General features: G+C 42.2%; 2 protein-coding genes across 2 annotated transcripts; one reads left to right on the top strand and one right to left on the bottom strand.

Moving 5' to 3' along the window:
• The first annotated feature begins 2,882 nt into the window (after nucleotides 1–2,882).
• LOC131357827 (myosin light chain kinase, smooth muscle-like) lies at nucleotides 2,883–13,855 on the top strand. The gene is made up of 14 exons (XM_058397161.1): nucleotides 2,883–3,253; nucleotides 5,559–5,594; nucleotides 7,835–7,962; nucleotides 8,195–8,351; nucleotides 8,431–8,742; nucleotides 9,054–9,150; nucleotides 9,249–9,452; nucleotides 9,557–9,774; nucleotides 11,348–11,471; nucleotides 11,548–11,697; nucleotides 11,796–11,916; nucleotides 12,078–12,168; nucleotides 12,254–12,394; nucleotides 13,037–13,855. The coding sequence occupies exons 1-14, from the start codon at nucleotides 3,091–3,093 to the stop codon at nucleotides 13,240–13,242; spliced, it is 2,148 nt and encodes a 715-aa protein (XP_058253144.1). The 5' UTR covers nucleotides 2,883–3,090; the 3' UTR covers nucleotides 13,243–13,855.
• Nucleotides 13,817–19,757, bottom strand: coasy (CoA synthase). The gene is made up of 10 exons (XM_058397174.1): nucleotides 19,589–19,757; nucleotides 16,645–17,341; nucleotides 16,362–16,576; nucleotides 16,052–16,183; nucleotides 15,765–15,954; nucleotides 15,573–15,637; nucleotides 15,307–15,391; nucleotides 14,992–15,089; nucleotides 14,748–14,894; nucleotides 13,817–14,532 (listed from the first exon to the last, which is right to left on the bottom strand). Exons 2-10 carry the CDS (start codon nucleotides 17,306–17,308, stop codon nucleotides 14,461–14,463), a joined length of 1,668 nt encoding a protein of 555 aa, XP_058253157.1. The 5' UTR covers nucleotides 17,309–17,341; nucleotides 19,589–19,757; the 3' UTR covers nucleotides 13,817–14,460.
• Nucleotides 19,758–20,151: the final 394 nt, after the last annotated feature.

Below are 20,151 nucleotides of genomic sequence, written 5' to 3' on the forward strand. Positions count from 1 at the left end.
CACTGCTTATTACATTACTCTTTTTCAGGTGCATATTTGGCAACCCTGAGCATATATCAATTTAATTGAGTTTTACATTTTTGCCACTTGGTAAACACCCGTATGCTGAGCGACTTACGTTTTTATCTCCTTTTTTTTTTGTACACAACTGAGTAATTGAGGGTTTAGGGGCCTTGCTCAGCAGTCCAGCAGTGGCAGTTTGGTGGACCTGGGGTTTGAACTCACAACCTTCCAGTCAGTAGTCCCACACCTTAACCACACACTGTTCACACTGCACAAGTTTCAAAGTCATCAGATAACCGTTGCTTTCACACGGCACGACTGTCTAGGGGAGCTGTCTCTGCTGTGTTCACACTGCATGATGGATCGGTGACAGGAAGTTTCACACTGCATGACTTCACAATAGGAAGAATTGCAGACAAGTCAGTCTGGTCCATGAAGTGCATTTCACAACTGAACGAACGCGAGGAATAATAAGGGAATAGTGCAAGATCGCACGTGATGTCAGAGTTCTCGTGTGAGACTGGAAATGTTACTCCACAAAAAGTTAGCGAGCCAAATGGTCAGTGTTTGGAACAAGGATTGTGCATTCTGTATAACTGAACAAATGAATAATTTTGCAATGTGCTGCTGTTGATGCGGCTGGTCAAGCAAATGTTTCTGCTTTATTTTTGTCTGTAATTGTAAAGTGTATTTATTCTGATATAACTATATTTAAGACATTTTTCTAGATAAAAACCTATAAACTCTATTAAACAGTAGGACTCTATAACTCCTTCCCGAAATGACCACTGCCCTGTATCTGGCTCTCTCATTGGCTGTAGGTCATCGCCGATACTACGTGATTATCACTCGCGTGCACGCGCTCCGCTTTGCCTTGATTTTGGCAAAACTAGTCGCCGACTACCACAGTTTTATTTGTATAGCACTTTAAAATTAGACAAAAGTTCAAGATTAATATTAGACTTAAATTTCAATTTATTTGTATTTATGCCTATTGAGCAAGCCTGAGGCGACTGTGGCGAAGAAAAACTCCCTTAGATGGAAAAGGATGGCACTGGAGAGTGTAATTATAAATGATTATAAACACCAGAGAGTACGATTATGAATAATGTCCTTTCTACAGTTCCTACAGATCCTTTCTCCAACCAGGAGCTCCTGAGCAACTCATAAATGAGCTCAACATCTGAGTCCATTATAGATTCAACACCAACTCCTCCATGCTGAAGCCTTCAGATGCCTTAATGATGGAAATACAGCATATGTTATGAAAGAATGTAGAATCAGAGCTGAATATTACTGAAGAACAATGTTTGTGATATAGAATCTTCCAGAATTGTATTCCTTTTTGATGAGAACTGATGAAATACCACGAGGTATCATCACAAAAGCTATGAGGTCATGCCGTGTTGAGCCTGATGACCGTCTGTACCACATACAATACGTTACCACACTGACATGATCGTTTGTTTATCTTCAGTGTAAATACCAGTGTAACAATAGCGTTGTATTGAAACGTCAAACTAACTCCACCTTGGTTAAGTGCTTCCTGTCCGCCTTCGCAATTTCAGACTAAAAGCAAGCTCACCATGGCTTAAGACACTTCCCTTTATTTATTCGCACAATGAAAGTTTAGCAAAAGAACAACGAGGTATGAACTCTTCGTCCATGTTGATTTATTTCCCTCATGACTCATCAAAACGGTGTCGATCTGCTACTGAAAATCTGTACAAGGCTAAATAGGTTAGCTAGCTAGGATAAGTTCTTTATCTTCTTCTTAATCAACTTAGAAGTGTAGTGTGTTTTATTCCTCTACACCACAGCAAGTTGCATTATTTTGTATACAAACTTCCGTCATCCGCTCCCAAAGACTTTCATGTGGTGGAAAACCTCCTGACTTTTCTGAATAAAAAATTTCTCACAGAAAACACTCAACCTATAAACAAATCTATGTTTTTTTTATTTAATTTAATTTTATGTTCGCTGATTAGTTCATCGTTCCTCGGTTAGCAATTACCCAAAACGATCCAAGCATGTGTTATGGAATGAAATAAAATTCGACAACACTGAACTGAATACATGTTTTTGCTTGTATCATGGGTTCATGTGCTCGCAAATGTTTTGTTGTTCTGTATTAGCACATGTCCATGCTGATGATTTATGTCCGGTCATCTTGCAGAAAAAACAAAAAAAACAAAACAGGATGCTGGACAGACAACTAGCCATTTAAAAAAATTCCACCAACATCCTGAGTCCATTTCCTAGGAATTTTGTGTTTGTGCTTAAGGGCATTCATGCATGTGTGTGAAATTTCCCCTTTATTACACATCAGAGCCGTGTCGAGATTTTGCCATGGACAGTGTAATCTGTTACAGGTGTGTTATTTCTTGTGCATTAAGGTCTATTAGTGTGTGTGTGTGTGTGTGTGTATTACAGGGATTTAAACATACACCCTTCTAGAGCATAATTTGGCCTGATATCATGTCCTGCATGTATTTATCTGTAGTAAAATGCAACAAAAGCATCACACACACACACAAACACAAACACAACAAAAGAGTGTGTACGGAGGATGATACAGAAGTATTGTGGGCAATGAAAGGAGCGGGAGCGCGGTCCAACCAGCTATTCGACATTCTGGGAATATGATAAAAGCTGCTTAATGAGGTCACATGATCCGAGTCTGCGTATATATTTCTATTTTTTATATAAATATATTTATAATAGTTCTGTATATGTGCATAATGTTAGACTATGAATGAATGAGTTTTGAATCGATCGGTTTCTGAAACTTCTGTAACTTGTCCCAATCTCTCTCTCTCTCACACACACACATACACACACACATACACACATACACACACACATATTCAGAGTTGATGACACTCCCAGCTTGGTTCCTCTGGTGCATTTTAAAGATAAAAGGATCCATGAGAGAAACGTTCTCACACACACAGACACACACACTGAGACACCACTGTAGTCGCCTCTGTGCTGAAAATGAAACAACCCCCAGCAGGAAACACAACAGGAAGGAGTGCGTAAAGTAGCTCTCTAATCATCCTGAGAAAGTTCAGTGCGCAGTGAAAGATGGACTGCAATGGAGGTGCTGAGAAGAAGACTTACATGACCACGATTACCTTGGAGATGAAGCCGTCGGCAGCATCTCCAACTCCAAGATGTGAGACGAGGAGCAATAAGAACGGGGCAGCACTGAAAGATGAAGAGAAGACAGATGTGGGCTCGTGTAAAGGTCAGTTCGAGATGATTCATTTATAAAACAAACCTTACATCATTCATACCATGAATGAACAGGTGTGATTACACTGAGAAGCTGTGACTTCTAGATTTAATACTAGAAGATTCAGAGCATATTTATCTCCTAATGACTGACAGTGTTTCATTTATAGACTTTTTAGACACATTTTAGCGAAGTACAAAGAGAGAGAGAGAATGTGTGTGTGAGTGAATGTGAGAAAGAGAGAGTGTGTGATGGAGAAGGTGAGAGAATGATTGCTATAATATAACTGATAGTAGTCTCTAGAATGTTTTACATTATAACTAGGAATGCATAAAAATAATATAATGATCTTTAATTTAAAAATTGCTGTGGTATGTGATGGAAAAATAAACACTTCAGGATGTCCTGTTATTGGAAAATAATCAACTTCTGAATGAGAAAGTCATACAAAAATAAATATGTGAAATAAATATGCATGTAATCATAGTAATAAATTTATTTGTGCAAAATCATCAAATACTACAAGACACCATGAATACGCTGTCCATGTTGGACAAAAGACCCAGTGTTCTGTCAACTTTTCCCCCCTTGTCCGAAACCCTACTGTGGGACAATTTCATGCTTTGTGGGAACAGTTTGGGGATGACCCCTTCTTGTTCCAACATGACTACACACACGAGTTTGGTGTGGAGGAACTTGACTGTCCTGGCCTTTGGGATGAATTAGAGTGGAGACTGTGAGCCAGGCCTTCTCGTCCAACATCAGTGTCTGACCTCACAAATGTGCTTCTAGAGGAATGGTCAAAAAGTCCTATAAACACACTCCTAAACCTTGTGGAAAGCCTTCCCAGAAGAGTTGAAGCTGTTATAGCTGTAAAGGGCGGGACAACTCCATATTACATTCATGTGCATGTAAAAGCAGATGTCCCATAACTTTTGGCAATATAGTGTATCTACAAAGGTTCTGCCTTTTTTATTCATCATATCCTGATGGATATGATTCAACTGACAAGTGATTATACAGTGATTCCAAATTATCTTCTATACCTGTTATAAATGCAACCAATAAACAGAGAAAAAACTCCCTTAGATGGAAAAGGAAGAAACCTAGACTCAAAAAGGAAGCTCATCCTCATTTGGGTGACACCAGAGAGTGCGATTATGAATAATGTCCTTTCTACAGTTCCTACAGATCCTTTCTTTAACCAGGAGCTCCTGAGCAACTCATAAATTAGCTCAACATCTGAGTTCATTATAGATTCAGCACCAAGTCCTCCATGAAGAAACCGTAAAATGCTCAATGATGGAGATACAGCGTATGTAAAATGTAGAATAAGGGCTGAACAATACTGAAGAATATATTTTACACCAAGCAATCAAATAATTTTGAAATGATTCACTAATCAGTGATGCATACCCCATATCTAGACTAACTTTTCCATGAAAAACGCTAACAAATACAATGACTGGTGCTAGCTGGCTTCGTATTGTAACCATAAACGGTTCTCATTACTGCTAGCTGTATAATAAAAACTTACAATAAAGACTCAAAAACTTTCCTTACATGAAGAAATCGATGCAATAACAAATAAACAAATAAAAATAGTATCAGTTCCTCCCTAAGATATACTATATCCATTTATAACAAGTACAAATAGGGACTTCTATCTATTTCTATCTCTATATATATTTATGTATAACTATTCCAGTGTCTTATAACGGCAAAGAAACACACCATAACTTAGTTTCCGTTTCTAGCTAGAGAAAATTTAGAAAAAATTCAAGGTTGTGTCTCAGTCAGCTCCCTAGCTCCTAAGGACCCTGGGTCACTATACATCAGGACACCGATGACTAAATTTCTAATGACCTTCCAGATTTCCTCATCAGTCACTGTAAAAACCTAAACATATAAAATATTTAAGTTTCATAAGTCATATAAATGTGTTAGCTTGATCACATGCTGGGATCATATGCTAGCTAGATTTTTTTAAAGAAGTTATTAAACACTTAAACATATAAACAAACCCTGTGTAGAAAATCAAATGAAGTTAAAAATACTATATGTTAGTGTGAGTAATAATAAATTCTTAAATTATTGAGAAGTTGGCTGTTTTTAGTAAGCAAACGTTCCAGTGTACTTAGAATGGCCGACTCCCTGAACTCCCTGACTGCTGAACTAGGAAGCTGATTGAGACACAACCCAATGGGTATCATTAGCCATCAACTGCTCCTCCCTGGAGGTCACATGACCCATAGGTACCTGGATTTTCCATATGTACCTGGATTGTCTTTTTAACCTGTTTGGTTTGTTGTTTTAGCCATCAATCCCAAGAGAAGAGCTGGCAGTGGAACAGGTCAGTAGTTTTTGATTAATCTATGCCATGTTTCTTTGTTTATCATAGCCTAGCTAAATTTTTTTTTTTGGCTATTTAGCTAATGCTGTTGTAGATCACAATGGTGTTTATAGTAACAACATGGTTGAAGTCTGAAAACAGCTTTAATTAATAAACTTGGTTGTTAAGCAGTTAGGTGATTAGCAGGATCCATCATTCTGGCTTTCTTATGTTTTCTCACCAGTCTCCATTCATTCATTCAGTTTATTTCAGCTAGCTAACTAGTCAGCGATAAATACAGCCATGTTTTTTCATCTTGCTAACAATCACTTGCTAGCTTGTATGTAGTATTAGCTGTGTACTAAGGCCTAACTGGGTTTGTCTGTTTGGTTTTCTCCTACTACCACAATAAATGAAACCATGTGCAATGTGAAGCTTTAACTGTCAGCCTGTAAGCCTGTGGGTCAGAGAAAAATAAGTGTAGGTCAGTAAGTCTGATTTCGGATCACAGTGGTCATATGCGATTGTGTAGATGTGGTTCAGTGTTCTGAGGTTTTAAGGCAGTGGTGTGAGTTGGCAGGAGAAGTTTTATATTCACACTAATGACAGTTGATGTTTCCGTCACATGGTCTTCTGACTTCTCAGCTGCTGTGGTTAACAGAGCTGCTTGCTCTCAGTTATGTGGTTTGTCATTTGTTTCTGCCTTGAAGCTCATCGTTGCCAGGTCTCAGAGAGATTACTAACGTGTTGTGTTCACTAGGGTACATGTTCAAAATTTCCTTAGTATAACAATTATCCTCTCCCTCTCTTCTTCTTCTTCTTCTTCTTCTTTTTTAAATATCTGTACCTATAACACTTCTGTACATCCATCTAAAAAAAAAAAACACCTTGAGATGTGTGCTTTCCACCCAAATCTTTCTTCCAAATCTAGCCCATTTTGCCATGAGGACCACAACCCTGGCAACCCAGCTGAAGTCTGAATGTTGATAATTTGGGGCAACTGGTTTCAAGGATCATTCAATTTGGGAAATTACCAGAACTGTGATGTAGAACTCGTAGAAAACAGTAATTGTGTTTTAGAATGACCAGACATGAGGTTGGTCCAAATGGAATCCAAATTTGTGGTTTTGTTTCAGACCTCTTAACAGCCAAGGGCAATGGGAACTGCCTAAATCCTTCTTGTCGTCTCATATGCCTTCAAGAAAGCCATAAAGTTACCATTTAGCTTGGTGGTTGATTCAAGTACTTGCCCTGGTTCCTGTTTTTCATGTACTCCTTGGTGCTATCAATGAATAGTCAGATTACAAGGTAACCTTTTCTCCAAAGGTGATGATGAACTCCAAGACGATTTATTACAACATCTTGAAAATTTTTTCTTCACATATCCCAGCAAGTTGGTTACAGAGTGCAGGGTGAGCCATGATGCACATGAGCACAGAAACCTCCCCAAGGAGCTTGCTCAAGGGCCCAACAGTGGCAGCTTGGCAGTGACCTTCTGATCAGATCCTAATCTGTTGAGCCTAATCTGCCCAATATCATCTCTTTGGTCAGAAAGGGAGGACTACAAGACTTGTCAAGATGAAGTATACCCTCTGTCTGCCCCTGGAAATAGACCTTTTTGCCATCTCATATCAACTCACAACTCATTCCACCTGGAATGTGGTCCTTCCAGTGGATGTACTATATCCTGTATATCTGTAGTTTTAGGAACAATAGATAACCTACCAGTGGTGACTGCCAAGAAGGTTCCAATGAATAATGGACATGACAACAATGGTATTTTTATCAAATGCTACGTCAGGCAGTGCATTTGTTGAAAGATCTGGCACATGCAAGAAGGTATTCAGTAGACTGTCACCACCCCGGTTCCTTATGCAATATTTCCCCTAATAAGAACCTCAGATGTTACTTTTGAGAAACTTTGGTGTAATTGAAACAAGTAATGAGCTACTGAGGTACTGACACTTTTGGTTTGTGGCCCTGCCTTGTCAAAAGACAGGTCACTTCAGCTTGAAACCTCAAATGTATCTATTTTAGATTTTTAAATGTGAATATATGATACAAGTTTGGGTGTTTTTGTAGTAAAGGGTCATTTATAAATCCTAAACAGTGTCCTAATCATCATTTCTATCTCCCAGTGTAGCGGCATCAGGGTGTGGTCAAGATCCAATGATTTGATATGAAATGATTTCCTACATCCGCTCATCTCTCTCTCTCTTTTTCTCTCTCTCTCTCTCTCTATCTCTCTCTCATACTTCTAGGTCCTGTGGTTGAGTTTGTGGACTGTGTGGAGAAGGTGCAGGTTCGTGTTGGAGAGACGGCGCGACTTTCCTGCTCCTTCCACTGCTCAGGGCCTACAGCATCCTGCTGGATCCACAACAGGAAAAAGGTCTGGATTCAAGGTTTTGTTGTCTTGTTTAAATGTTGCAGATCGAAATGAGAGAAGCATCCTTGAGTCTGTAGGTTGCAGGTCAATTCCTGCTGCCAATCATCTTAGAAAGTCTCTTTTAAGGCACTCAAGCAGGTTCTGTGTAAGAATCTAACCATGTGCAAGAGGTTCCACAACATTAAATGCAACTATGATAAAATGATAAAAAGTGTGATATGTGATTTCCTGACAGGCTGTGGTGGTTGGAGATCGCACTTGCATAGAGAGCAGCAACAGTGGCAGTGTCTTGACTATCTCAGGAGTTCTTCCTTTGGACGTGGGAAACTACACTATTTTTGTCCAAACTCGACGAGGCCTCGGTCAACATACAATTGTTCTCAGCATTAACGGTGCGAGAATTAGCCCCACTCTCATTAGCAATGGTCAAGCTGTTGATTACTTTTTAAAAATTTAAAATCTTTTCCTCAGATCGACCGGAACGCCCCGCTTCGTGTCCATACGTGTCCCAGCTGACTCCCAGTACTTTAGTTCTGTCCTGGAACGGACCGAGTTACGACGGCGGTTCACAAATCACAGATTACGTAGTAGAGATGAAAAGTTTCGGTCCAGCTGAATCTGGAGACTGGAGTGTCCTCACTTCCCACTGTAAGGACACAACGTACCAGGTCTGCTCAGGCCTTGACTCACAGGGCGAGTATCGCTTCCGTGTACGAGCCTGCAATGCAATGGGGGTCAGCGACCCCAGCGAAGAGTCGGACTGCATCAAGATGGATACAGCAGGTACGCACTAGCTACGGCGTGCAATGCCAATCTGTGTTGAAGGTGTAGATCAGTGGGTCAAACCTTATCCGCAAAGGGCCAGTGTGGGTGTTTTCATTCCAATCAAGCAGGAGCCACACCTGATTCCATCTGTTTAATCAACTGATCTTGGCTTTCAGTTGACTCAGGTGTTGCTTCTACTCTGATTTCACCGGACCTTTGCAGATAAAGTTTGACACCCCTGGGGTAGATCATCAATCCTAGAAATGCTTTTAGCCATGCATCCATAGACGACCAAAAAATTCCTATAATCAAAAAAGCTCATTTCTCAGCGGACCCACAGGAGGAGCCGCTCCCACAAGTCGAAGTCGTTATTGACACGGTGCACAAGGTCAAAGATTGTTACAACATCCATGAAAAATTGGGAGTGTGAGTATGTTCTAACGGCCCGACATGTAAATTGTGCCATAAAGATACATTTAGGTCTATAGATATATATGATGCAGTCTGAATTGTTTTTTCCACAGAGGGAAGTTTGGCCAGGTGTTCCGGCTGACCCATAAGGAGACGGGTTGCGTGTGTGCTGGAAAGTTCTACCGTGCGGTCGTGTCCAAGGACAAAGAAGCAGCTAGAGATGAGATCAAGCTGATGAAGGAGCTGTTCCATCCGAAGCTGGTGCAGTGCCTGGGAGCGTTCGACACCCGCTCAGAAATCGTCTTGATTATGGAGTAGTAAGTATTGCCTCGATGCAGCGGCACTTTAGTCTCTTTCACCTTCTCGACTGTACTCGTAACACCACTGCTCCTTTTATATAACTGTCATATTCATGTTCCAGCATTGCCGGTGGTGAGCTGTTTGAGCGTATCGTGGATGATAATTTCGAACACACAGAGCCCACCAGCATGCAGTACATGCGGCAGATCCTGGAGGGTGTCCTGTATCTTCACCGCAAGAACATCGTTCACCTCGACCTGAAACCTGAGAACATAGTGTGCCTTAATGCCACAGGGACGCTCATAAAGATCATCGACTTCGGCCTGGCCAGAAAACTCGGTGAGTGATCTGTGCGGATAGAAACAATGATTTAAACAAGCTTGTGAATAAACACCTGTCAGGAAATTGAATCAGTTGGAAATAAAAATTCAATATTGTTGATGTTTAACACTGTTTATTGTTGTAAATGCGATTTACTCCACATTATAGCTTTATTCTCCAATCTGATTGGTCAAATTGGTTACTGGCTGTAACCTGAAGGATAGGTTCATATCAATACACTCATTCTATTACTTTATTGTTTCTATAGTAACAACAGGAGGCTCTCTATATAATCCAGGACTAATAATAAACAGGATTTTAAAAATGTAAGCTGCTGTTGTTGTTGTTAGGAGATGTAAGTTAAGCTCTTATAACAGTCACGGTGCTCTGCAACTGTTCCAAGTACAGGAAAGTCTTGAGGGCAGAGGAGAGATTATGCTTCTCAGTCTCTTGGTAAAATTACATGCTGAGTTGAGAAAGAGAGAGATATGGGGGTGGGGAGAGAGAGAGATATGGGGGTGGGGAGAGAGAGAGATATGGGGGTGGGGAGAGAGAGAGAGGGGAGAGGGGGAGGGAAAGAGATAAGGGGAGAGCGAGAGAGAGAACGACTGTTGATGTGAAAGTTGTCTCTCAGACGTTCCACAACATTAAATTTGACTATAAATTGATAAAATGCATGCTGTAGCGCTCATTAATCAAGCGTAGCTCATACTCGCTGACAAAAACGTTATTATAAACGGAATAACGCACTCAGATTGTATGGTTAAAAAAATAAAATTTAACTTTTGTTTAAACGTTTTTGTAACGTAACGTTTTTTAACTCTAGAATGTTCTATAATACTGTTGTATAATTGTTTACCTTCTTGTTTCGTTGTTTAGTGTTGTTGTCTAACGCTGTTATTTGACATTTAATGTGGTTTAATGTTCTTTACTAGTTAAAGATAAATGAGAAGTTAGTTTATTTGAACATATCAACATTATCTAGTGTTAAATAGTAGTCTTTCTTTCTTTCTTTCTTTCAGCATGTGTAAAGCTTAAAGATGCAAAAAAAAGTGCTTTATAGTATATATATAATCTGTATAGATTTTAGGTTCAGTTTAACTAAACACTTTAATCTAAATTTAGAGTTAGAAATGAAATAAATTCACTATAAATTCTGGTTTTAAATTTAGTGGCTTATTCAGTTCATGCAGTTCAATATACTCAACTATACTTGTTGTTATTATGTTTATTTTATAATTTTATATAAATATATTTTAATATTTTTAAATATTATATATTTTATGTTGTTGCTTGATATAATATTTAGCTTTTTAGATATTAATATTTTAATCTTAAATGTTTTTTTTTTTTAAATGCTGACTTTAAACGTATTGCATTACAATATTTCCTAGACATTTCCTTGAAATATATATATATATTTTTTTAAATTATCGATTTTTTTTGCATCATATGCTGAATCATTTCAAATAATTGCACCTCATTTCCAACATGAAATCTGGGTTAATGCATAATCATTTCATACTTTGCTCTGACTGGATGATAATGGTTTTTTTTATTTTATTTTATTTTTTTTTATCGTTTCCCACAGAACCTGGAAAGCCTCTTAAGGTGATGCACGGCACGCCCGAGTTTGTGGCTCCGGAGGTGGTGAGCTACGAGACGGTGGATCTGGCGACCGACATGTGGAGCATCGGGGTGATCTGCTACATCCTGTATGTACCAGAGCGCTGGCTCGTGGTTTGTGTTGCATGTGGCTTTGTGTTTAATCTGATTATATTTCTCGTACAGACTGAGCGGAGAGTCGCCGTTTCAAGGAAGCACAGATGTGGAGACTCTCGCTCTCGTCACCGCCGCGACCTGGGAGTTCAACCCCGAGTTCGAAGACATCACTGACGAGGCCAAGGACTTCATCTGCAAGCTGCTGAAGAAGGAGAAAAGGTTCACTGAGCACCACATTCTGCGTCACTGCCGTGCCATAACACTTACTCCCTTTTGTCTTGATGTAATGATCATTTTTCCCTTTCCCACACACACAGGGAGCGGATGTCATGTGAGCAGTCTTTGGCTCATCTGTGGATGGACGCGTCCACTGGGAGAGTCACAAAAACCCTGAACAAAGACAAGATGCGGCGTTTCCTGGCCAGGCAAAGATGGCAGGTGTGTGTGTGTGTGTGTGTGTGTGTGTGTGTGTGTGTGTGTGTGAATCCGATCTCCCTGAAATCGGACAACCTAGACACCTGGTTGACATCAGAATTTTACATTCGATACTTGGATTTGTCGCACAATGCTGATGTCTCATTAATACAATTAAATTGTAGAAAACCGGTAAAGCCGTGCTGGCGCTGAAGAGGATGGCACACCTCTCCAACAGATCGGACGGCTCGGATTCTCCTTCCGGACACATCAACGGTAACTAACACACATACGGGTTTATGATAAAAAAAATGATCGTACCAGTTTGTGATGAACACTAACACTGTACAATCTTTTACAGACACTGCTCTGGGGAAGGAAGCTGCAGAGGCTGTTAGAGCTCTGGAGGAGAAGCTGAGGTGTGAGCCGAATTTCCCACAAGCCCTTCATGACCTTACAGAGCCCTGCGGCGCTACTGTACATATGGCCTGTATCGTAGAAGGTAACAACTCAAACCTACAGGCATAACATTATGACCACCTGCCTAATATTGTGTTGGTGCTGCCAAAACAGCCCTGACCCGTCCTGCACTGTGTATTCTGACCCCTTTCTATCAGAACCAGCATTAACTTCTTCAGCAATTTCACCAACAGTAGCTCGTCTGTTGGATCGGATCACATGGTCCAGCCTTCTCTCCCCACGTATATCAATGAGCCTCGACCGCCCATGACCCTGTCTCCGGTTCACCACTGTTCCTTCCTTGGACCACTTTTGATAGATACTGACCACTGCAGACCGGGAACACACCACAAGAGCTGCAGTTTTGGAGATGCTCTGATCCAGTGGTCTGTCCATCACAATTTGTCCCTTCGTCAAACTCGAAGCTCAAATCCTTATGCTCGTCCATTTTTCCTGCTTCTAACATCACCTTTGAGGACAAAATGTTCACCTGCTGCCTAATATATCCCACCCACTAACAGGTGCCATGATGAGATCATCAGTCTTATTCACTTCACCGGTCACTGGTCAGAATGTTATGTCTGATTGGTGTAGCAGTGTTTATTATTCTGATTGGACAGAATCGTTCTGGAGTATGTGACATAGTTACAGTTTTAGACAAGCTTATTTTTTCCGTTTTCTGCAGGTTATCCCGACCCGGAAGTGGTGTGGCTGCTGGGCGACAAACCTCTGGAGGAGACGGAGCGAGTCCAAATGGAGTACAAAGAGGACGGGTTGTGTACGCTCACCCTCACTCGGGTGCAGCCCAGGGATTCTGGGATGTACAAGATCCGAGCCTCTAACCACCTGGGCCAGGCACTGTGTTCGGCGAGGCTCACTGTGGCCAACTAGAGGAGTGGAGCTTTTAAGAAATAAAAAAAAAACAAGCGGGAACAGTTGTGTAGAGCATTCGAGTGAGCGACTTGAACTTGATCTCAGCGGGTCATGATTGAGGGACACCTGACCACAGAGGCACTTTGTCGCACGACTCACCGAGCAAGAGAGATCCTTTCTTCTTCTTCTTAATATTTTTATCACTATTCTCATTTTAGGGCACATCTATCTTTTGCATTTGGCATTATTAACTGTTCTTTAAACTTCTATCTAGTGAAGTGTTCACAATATGCACTGACCGCTTGATTTAATTAGCTGACTACCTGCTGCAGAACGTCCGTCTATAGACCTTGACATGCTTTTCTGCTCACTGTGGTTGTAAAGAGTGATCACTTGGGTTACAGTAGCCTTCCTGTCACCTCTTACCAAAAAGGTGTTTCTACTTGCTCAGGGGTTTGTTTTTCCACATTATTCTGTTGTATATGAAAGTCCTAGAAGATCAGCAGCTCCTAGGTGTTAAAGGTGTTCCTGATCTGTTAAAGTGGTCCGTAAATGTATGTACACACGTGAAGCTGTATTTTATATAAACTCATGACAGTGTAAAGATTTTTATTTAATAAAGAATTGAATTCGCCTCATGAATTTTTTTTTACTCTCGATCCCTGATGTGGAACTTCTGGCTCTTTGTCATGACGGAAACATCTCCCAGACTCTCACTCTTCAGATGAGGAACAGCAGAAAGATTCAGCTCTCGGGCTACAAGCTGGACGCTGTGTATCGTGTTCAAAAACCGCAGTAGTGTGTTTTATTAGCCCACATGTTGAAGGATGTGATTCAGACTGTAATGTTTTCACAACTTGATTTATTCTGCTGTTTTATGAAACCGTTCAAAAGTGTTTCCAAAAAGTGTTTGGTACAATGTAGTGAAAATCAGTCAAATGCTAAAGAAACAATTACTAGAAATAAGACATAAGTCATCAGCCGTGTGGCATTGGGGTGACTAAGTAAAAATAACACATCCATAAAATTGCGTTAAAGGTCAAGAAATTCCTCTCTTAACGGGGTAAGTCTTTAAGAGCCACTTGTGGGGGAAAAAAAAAATCAGACCACTGAGTTGATTTGTGCAAAGCATTGACTCTAGCGCAAGCAACTTGATCATAAACACTTGGCTAAGAAAAACTCTATTCAAAGTCTGAAGCGTTAACCAGTGAAGTGTGTGTGTAGAAAACGATCATCTCAGGGTTGAAATTCAGCTTCTTCTGTTTTCTGCTGTATCCGGACTTGAAGTAAATTCCAGGCTTTTTCTAGCTGTAGATATATTCACACACACACAATTCTGTAATACAGTATGTTTACAAACAGCATAATCATGTATAGCATTATGGTTTTAATTGCATTGTGAACAATGCTTTGGCATTTTCATATGAATTTAAAAAAAAAAACATTTTATAACAACATAGTGATGGAGTGAGTGACGGATTGAGTAAGTGAGGGATGGTTTAAGTGAGTGAGTGGACGTGTACCTGTCTCTGAGTGACATCCGGCTCCCACAGTGTACACAGGACCACGTTGGCTTGCTCCACCAGCTGGACATTAGACCACTGACTCTGTAATCTCCTCAGTGCATCCTCCTGACTCACCCCATCCCGCTGCACGATACGCCGCATGGCCTGAAAGGGGGGGGGGTATGTATTAGACAGACGGCTACATGCATGGATGGATTTTCTTCTCAGGCAAAGGTGAGAAGTGCACTAAAGATGACATCACCTCTTCCTCAGGGATAATGGCCACCCAGACCTCATGAACCATTTCTGTCCATCCTGCCTGCAACAGAACTGCAGCATCCAGCACACACACTCGCTTCCCTGTGTACAGAGGGAATTACACTTAGTTACATTTAGCATTCACCTCCTAAACACTGCAATTATAGATTACCTCAGCAGATCAGAAACGTTACATTTGTCTCCTCATTTGACTCACTAAGAATTAAACAGTCCTGAGATCTAAATTAATCTAAATTAAAACATCTGAGAAATGAAAAGAGATGAGGGGAGAGAGACAGAGAGAGAGAGAAAAGCTTACCATCTTCTTTAGCTTGCTGGACTCTTTCTTTCACAAGAAGTGCAATCTCAGGCCACACTATATCAGTTAGGGCTTTTAACCGTTCCTTTAAACACACACACACACACACACACACACACACACACACACTGTATTTCTTGATATTTCCAATGACTTGTTCATTGCTGTAGCTGTTATTTCATGGGGACCAGCAACATGTCTTTATGCATATATTATTATTATTATTACAAAATATTCAGTAAAATATTCTCGCTTCACTGCATTACCTTATTTCCGAACACCTTCCTCCCCAGGGCACGCCTATCAATGGTCTCATCCTCCTTCACGATATCTGAAAAAGAAAGACACAAAAACATGTGCATGATTTAGTAAAAATAAATCCCAGACTGCTGAAAGCTTGTGAGATTCCTTTCCACCTGCTCAGTCTCATAGCCCCGCCCCCTTTCCCCTGTCCTTACCTGTGCCAAACTCCTGCACTATCCTGTGATAGGCAGCCGTGCCAGGTTGGTAGGTTTCGTGGCCGAGCTGATCCGCATCGATCCGTGCGGCTCCAAGTCCTTCCAGTTTCAGAGCGATGGAGCTCTTCCCACTTCCGCTGCCTCCCGTCAGGCCGATCACGTACGGGACCTGGGAGAGAGCGGGGCGAGGCTGAGGCGGCGAGACAGCAGGATGTATCGTTAGTTACTTCCATAGAGAAAGGTGAACAGATGACTAGCAGTATAGTATATTTGTGTGTGTATATCACCGTAGGAGGGACGAGGAGCGTGCCCAGCAGGCGAGTGCGCAGGCTCGATGAGCTGATCTTCTCCTCCTCGATGTCTGCATGATGTGCGTCTTTAATCAAAGAAATTTCATACAGCACCAGCTCTGCTAGCCCCTGTACGGCAAGAACAAATAGAAAAATCAGATGTGCAATTCCTAAGAAAGGCCACAAGAGCTAAACGTCAAACAAGCACACGTGATGAGGAATGTCTGTAAATCCTTAATGATTTCATAATTATTGCAGATTCATTATTACAGATCTGTTCAAAGTGCCATTAGAAAATGGAGCTTACATTTTCTACTCGTTTCCTGTTGACGGCCTCGCCGCCCCGCCTCGTCTCCTCGCTAACCACGATGCACTGCAGCTCAGCATCGCTGACGGATGGGCCAAAGGGGTCGGACAGGGGGACGATTTCGTACCGCAGGGATGGTTTGACGTCGTTCAGGAACTCGTGGAGCTTCTCTACACGCCTGTTGTACGGTTCGATCAGCTCCTTTAACACCTTACCTGGACATAAGGAGCAACTTCAGAGTGGTAACAGTGACCACAGCACCACACGAGAGGGGTTTACTTACTTTTAAGCAGCTCCTGGTCGCACACTCCTATCAGAAAACGCCTGTTCGCCATCAAGCAGCAAGTATTCAACAGGGTCCGGTGTGCGCTGTGCAAACGATCGAAGGTTCCGCCCACTACCACGTCTCTGAATGTCTCTAAAGGCTGCGTATCGTTTTTCTTCCAGTTATCCTCCTGCTCTTCCATCGCTTCCTTCAGCTGTGGCCACAAGACGACGGAGGAAACGCTGGGAGAGCACACGTAGCAGCTTCTGGCGTAAACCTGCAGGCACCGAGCCACCAGAGACGTCTGCCCCGGGTCCTTTATGGGGAAATCTGTCATGACAACCTCTGGAGATTGAGAAAGTGTCTGAGGAGAGGGGAAAGGGTCGAGGCTCGAGTCCTGCTGTGCACAGATGTTAGCAAGAAGCAGCCGGACGTCCAGGTGAGCACAGACGTCTGCTGCATTACTGTACAGGCGTGATATGAGGCCCGGGAGATCCGCGGACGGGGGAATGAAGACTGGACGAGGCGCACCACCTGTCCCTAGGTTGAGGCCTGGGTGGAGATGAACATACAGGGTGCGCTCCACCAGCTTAGCGGCGGATTTAAGGACAGGAGCGAAGCGGAGAGGGAGGGTGTGGAGAGGGGAGGTGAGGACCAGCACCCCTGTGCTGAACAAGGACATTATGCACAGGTGTACTCTCCCACTCCAGGTAATCTACAATATATAACACAACTGGTTAGACGGACTAAAAGGACAGACAGGTAAGGAAAACAGTTGGTCAGATAAACAAACAGACAAACTGCCAGTAAGACAGACAGCTGGTTAAATGGACAGTAAGACAGAGAAACAGACAGACAGCTGGTGAGATGGACAGAAACACAGAGAAACAGACAGACAGCTGGTGAGATGGACAGTAAGACAGAAACAGACAGAGAGCTGGTGAGATGGACAGTAAGACAGAAACAGACAGACAGCTGGTGAGATGGACAGAAACACAGAGAAACAGACAGACAGCTGGTGAGATGGACAGTAAGACAGAAACAGACAGAGAGCTGGTGAGATGGACAGAAACACAGACAAACAGACAGACAGCTGGTGAGATGAACAGTGAGACAGAAACAGACAGAGAGCTGGTGAGATGGACAGAAACACAGAGAAACAGACAGACAGCTGGTGAGATGAACAGTAAGACAGAAACAGACAGACAGCTGGTGAGATGGACAGTAAGACAGAAACAGACAGACAGCTGGTGAGATGAACAGTAAGACAGAAACAGACAGACAGCTGGTGAGATGGACAGTAAGACAGAAACAGACAGACAGCTGGTGAGATGGACAGTAAGACAGAAACAGACAGACAGCTGGTGAGATGGACAGTATGACAGACAGTTGATTAGACAAACAGACTGAGAAGCAGACAGACAGCTGGTGAGATGGACAGAAAGACAGAGTGACACAGAGACAGCTGGTGAGATGGACAGAAAGACAGAGTGACACACGGACAGCTGGTGAGATGGACAGAAAGACAGAGTGACACACAGACAGCTGGTGAGATGGACAGAAAGACAGAGTGACACACGGACAGCTGGTGAGATGGACAGAAAGACAGAGTGACACACGGACAGCTGGTGAGATGGACAGAAAGACAGAGTGACACACGGACAGCTGGTGAGATGGACAGAAAGACAGAGTGACACACGGACAGCTGGTGAGATGGACAGAAAGACAGAGTGACACACAGACAGCTGGTGAGATGGACAGAAAGACAGAGTGACACACAGACAGCTGGTGAGATGGACAGAAAGACAGAGAAGCAGACAGACAGCTGGTGAGATGGACAGTAAGACAGAGAAGCGGACAGACAGCTGGTGAGATGGACAGTAAGACAGAGTGACACACAGACAGCTGGTGAGATGGACAGAAAGACAGAGAAGCAGACAGACAGCTGGTGAGATGGACAGTAAGATTGAGTGACAGACAAAAAGCTGGCGAGATGGACAGTATGACAGATGGTTGGTTAGACAGACAGACTGAGAAGCAGACAGACAGCTGGTAAGATAGACAGTAAGACAGAAACAGACAGACAGCTGGTGAGATGGACAGTATGACAGACAGTTGGTTAGACAAACAGACTGAGAAACAGACAGACAGCTGGTGAGATGGACAGTAAGACAGAGAAGCAGACAGACAGCTGGTGAGATGGACAGTAAGACAGAGAAGCAGACAGACAGGCAGACAGACAGACAGGCAGGCAGACAGACAGACAGGCAGACAGACAGACAGGCAGACAGACAGGCAGACAGACAGGCAGACAGGCAGACAGACAGGCAGACAGACAGGCAGGCAGACAGGCAGACAGGCAGGCAGGCAGGCAGACAGACAGACAGGCAGACAGACAGACAGGCAGGCAGACAGACAGGCAGACAGACAGACAGACAGACAGACAGGCAGACAGACAGGCAGACAGACAGGCAGGCAGACAGACAGACAGACAGGCAGGCAGGCAGGCAGACAGACAGACAGGCAGACAGACAGGTAAAAGCGCAGTGTAAAGACTCTACACATCGTGACTTTACACAGTGGTGAGTTTTGTTTATAAGTGATTAAAGGTAGTTATAATTAAACAGAGTTTATGTTGTAACTTTTTAGCTGCAGGGTTCATTCACATACCCTCGAGCGCGCGCGAGCAAAAACACTGCGGTTGTCAATTAAACGGAGATATTTCATTATGAAGAAGGTTTCGCCTCTGCGGTGTTAATACTGAATCTGTCACCAACGTCGAGGCTTAACTCACATATACCTACATACTGGAACTGTAGCTTTTATACACCCTACTGAGTGAACTCGTGTAAGGAGCTGAACGCCGTTTGGGATTCAGCCCAAGACCTCTGACGGCTCTACCATATAATGTAGCGCTAACAGGCTAAGCTACAGCCTGCTACTCCAAAAAGAAAATACTTACCAAAAACTGCTCTGTCTTCTTCTTTTACGCACTCACCTCACTCTGACCAGCCTCTAAAAATATAAATCTGATATAAATATATTTAATAATTTACTACATCGTTACTACACTCTCAATCAACACACTTCCTCAAATGCACTCTCGTGCCCGTTTGACCTAGTAGGCTGCAAGACACGTGACTGCTTCCAGACTGCTGATTGGCTGTTCCTCAGAGGACTACAATTATGGGATATGTAGTTCAAACACAGATGGATTTTTTTTTTTTAATTTAGCAGCTTAATTCGTCTCGTGCTCGATATCTGTGGTAAATTATATATATATATATATATATATATATATATATATATATATATATATATATATATGGAACTTGTTTTTACCTCAAAACCTTACCTTTAGCTTTTTTCTCGAAACTTTTTGAGAAGAAACAAAATGTGTACATGAATTCATTTTCCTTTTGGTTTTTACTATAGTACCAACATACAGAATATTGAAATAAATAATGAAATAAAGATGCTTGTAATCGTTGATATGGTGATGTTTTTGCTTTTCCAAAAGACTAC

This window comes from Hemibagrus wyckioides, linkage group LG01, assembly GCF_019097595.1.
Source record: "Hemibagrus wyckioides isolate EC202008001 linkage group LG01, SWU_Hwy_1.0, whole genome shotgun sequence".
In the NCBI taxonomy this organism is placed as follows: Eukaryota; Metazoa; Chordata; class Actinopteri; order Siluriformes; family Bagridae; genus Hemibagrus; species Hemibagrus wyckioides.

Excerpts from the sequence above, each read along its gene's own strand:
- LOC131357827 (XM_058397161.1), top strand. The coding sequence starts at position 3,091 with ATGGACTGCAATGGAGGTGCTGAGAAGAAGACTTACATGACCACGATT. Across the intron at positions 11,917-12,077 it reads TGGCCAGGCAAAGATGGCAG|AAAACCGGTAAAGCCGTGCT; the intron begins GTGTGTGTGTGT and ends ATTAAATTGTAG. Across the intron at positions 12,169-12,253 it reads TCCTTCCGGACACATCAACG|ACACTGCTCTGGGGAAGGAA; the intron begins GTAACTAACACA and ends AATCTTTTACAG.
- coasy (XM_058397174.1), bottom strand. The coding sequence starts at position 17,308 with ATGTCCTTGTTCAGCACAGGGGTGCTGGTCCTCACCTCCCCTCTCCAC. Across the intron at positions 15,955-16,051 it reads CGCTCCTCGTCCCTCCTACG|CCTCGCCCCGCTCTCTCCCA; the intron begins GTGATATACACA and ends TCGCCGCCTCAG. Across the intron at positions 15,090-15,306 it reads CCAGCAAGCTAAAGAAGATG|GGAAGCGAGTGTGTGTGCTG; the intron begins GTAAGCTTTTCT and ends CTCTGTACACAG.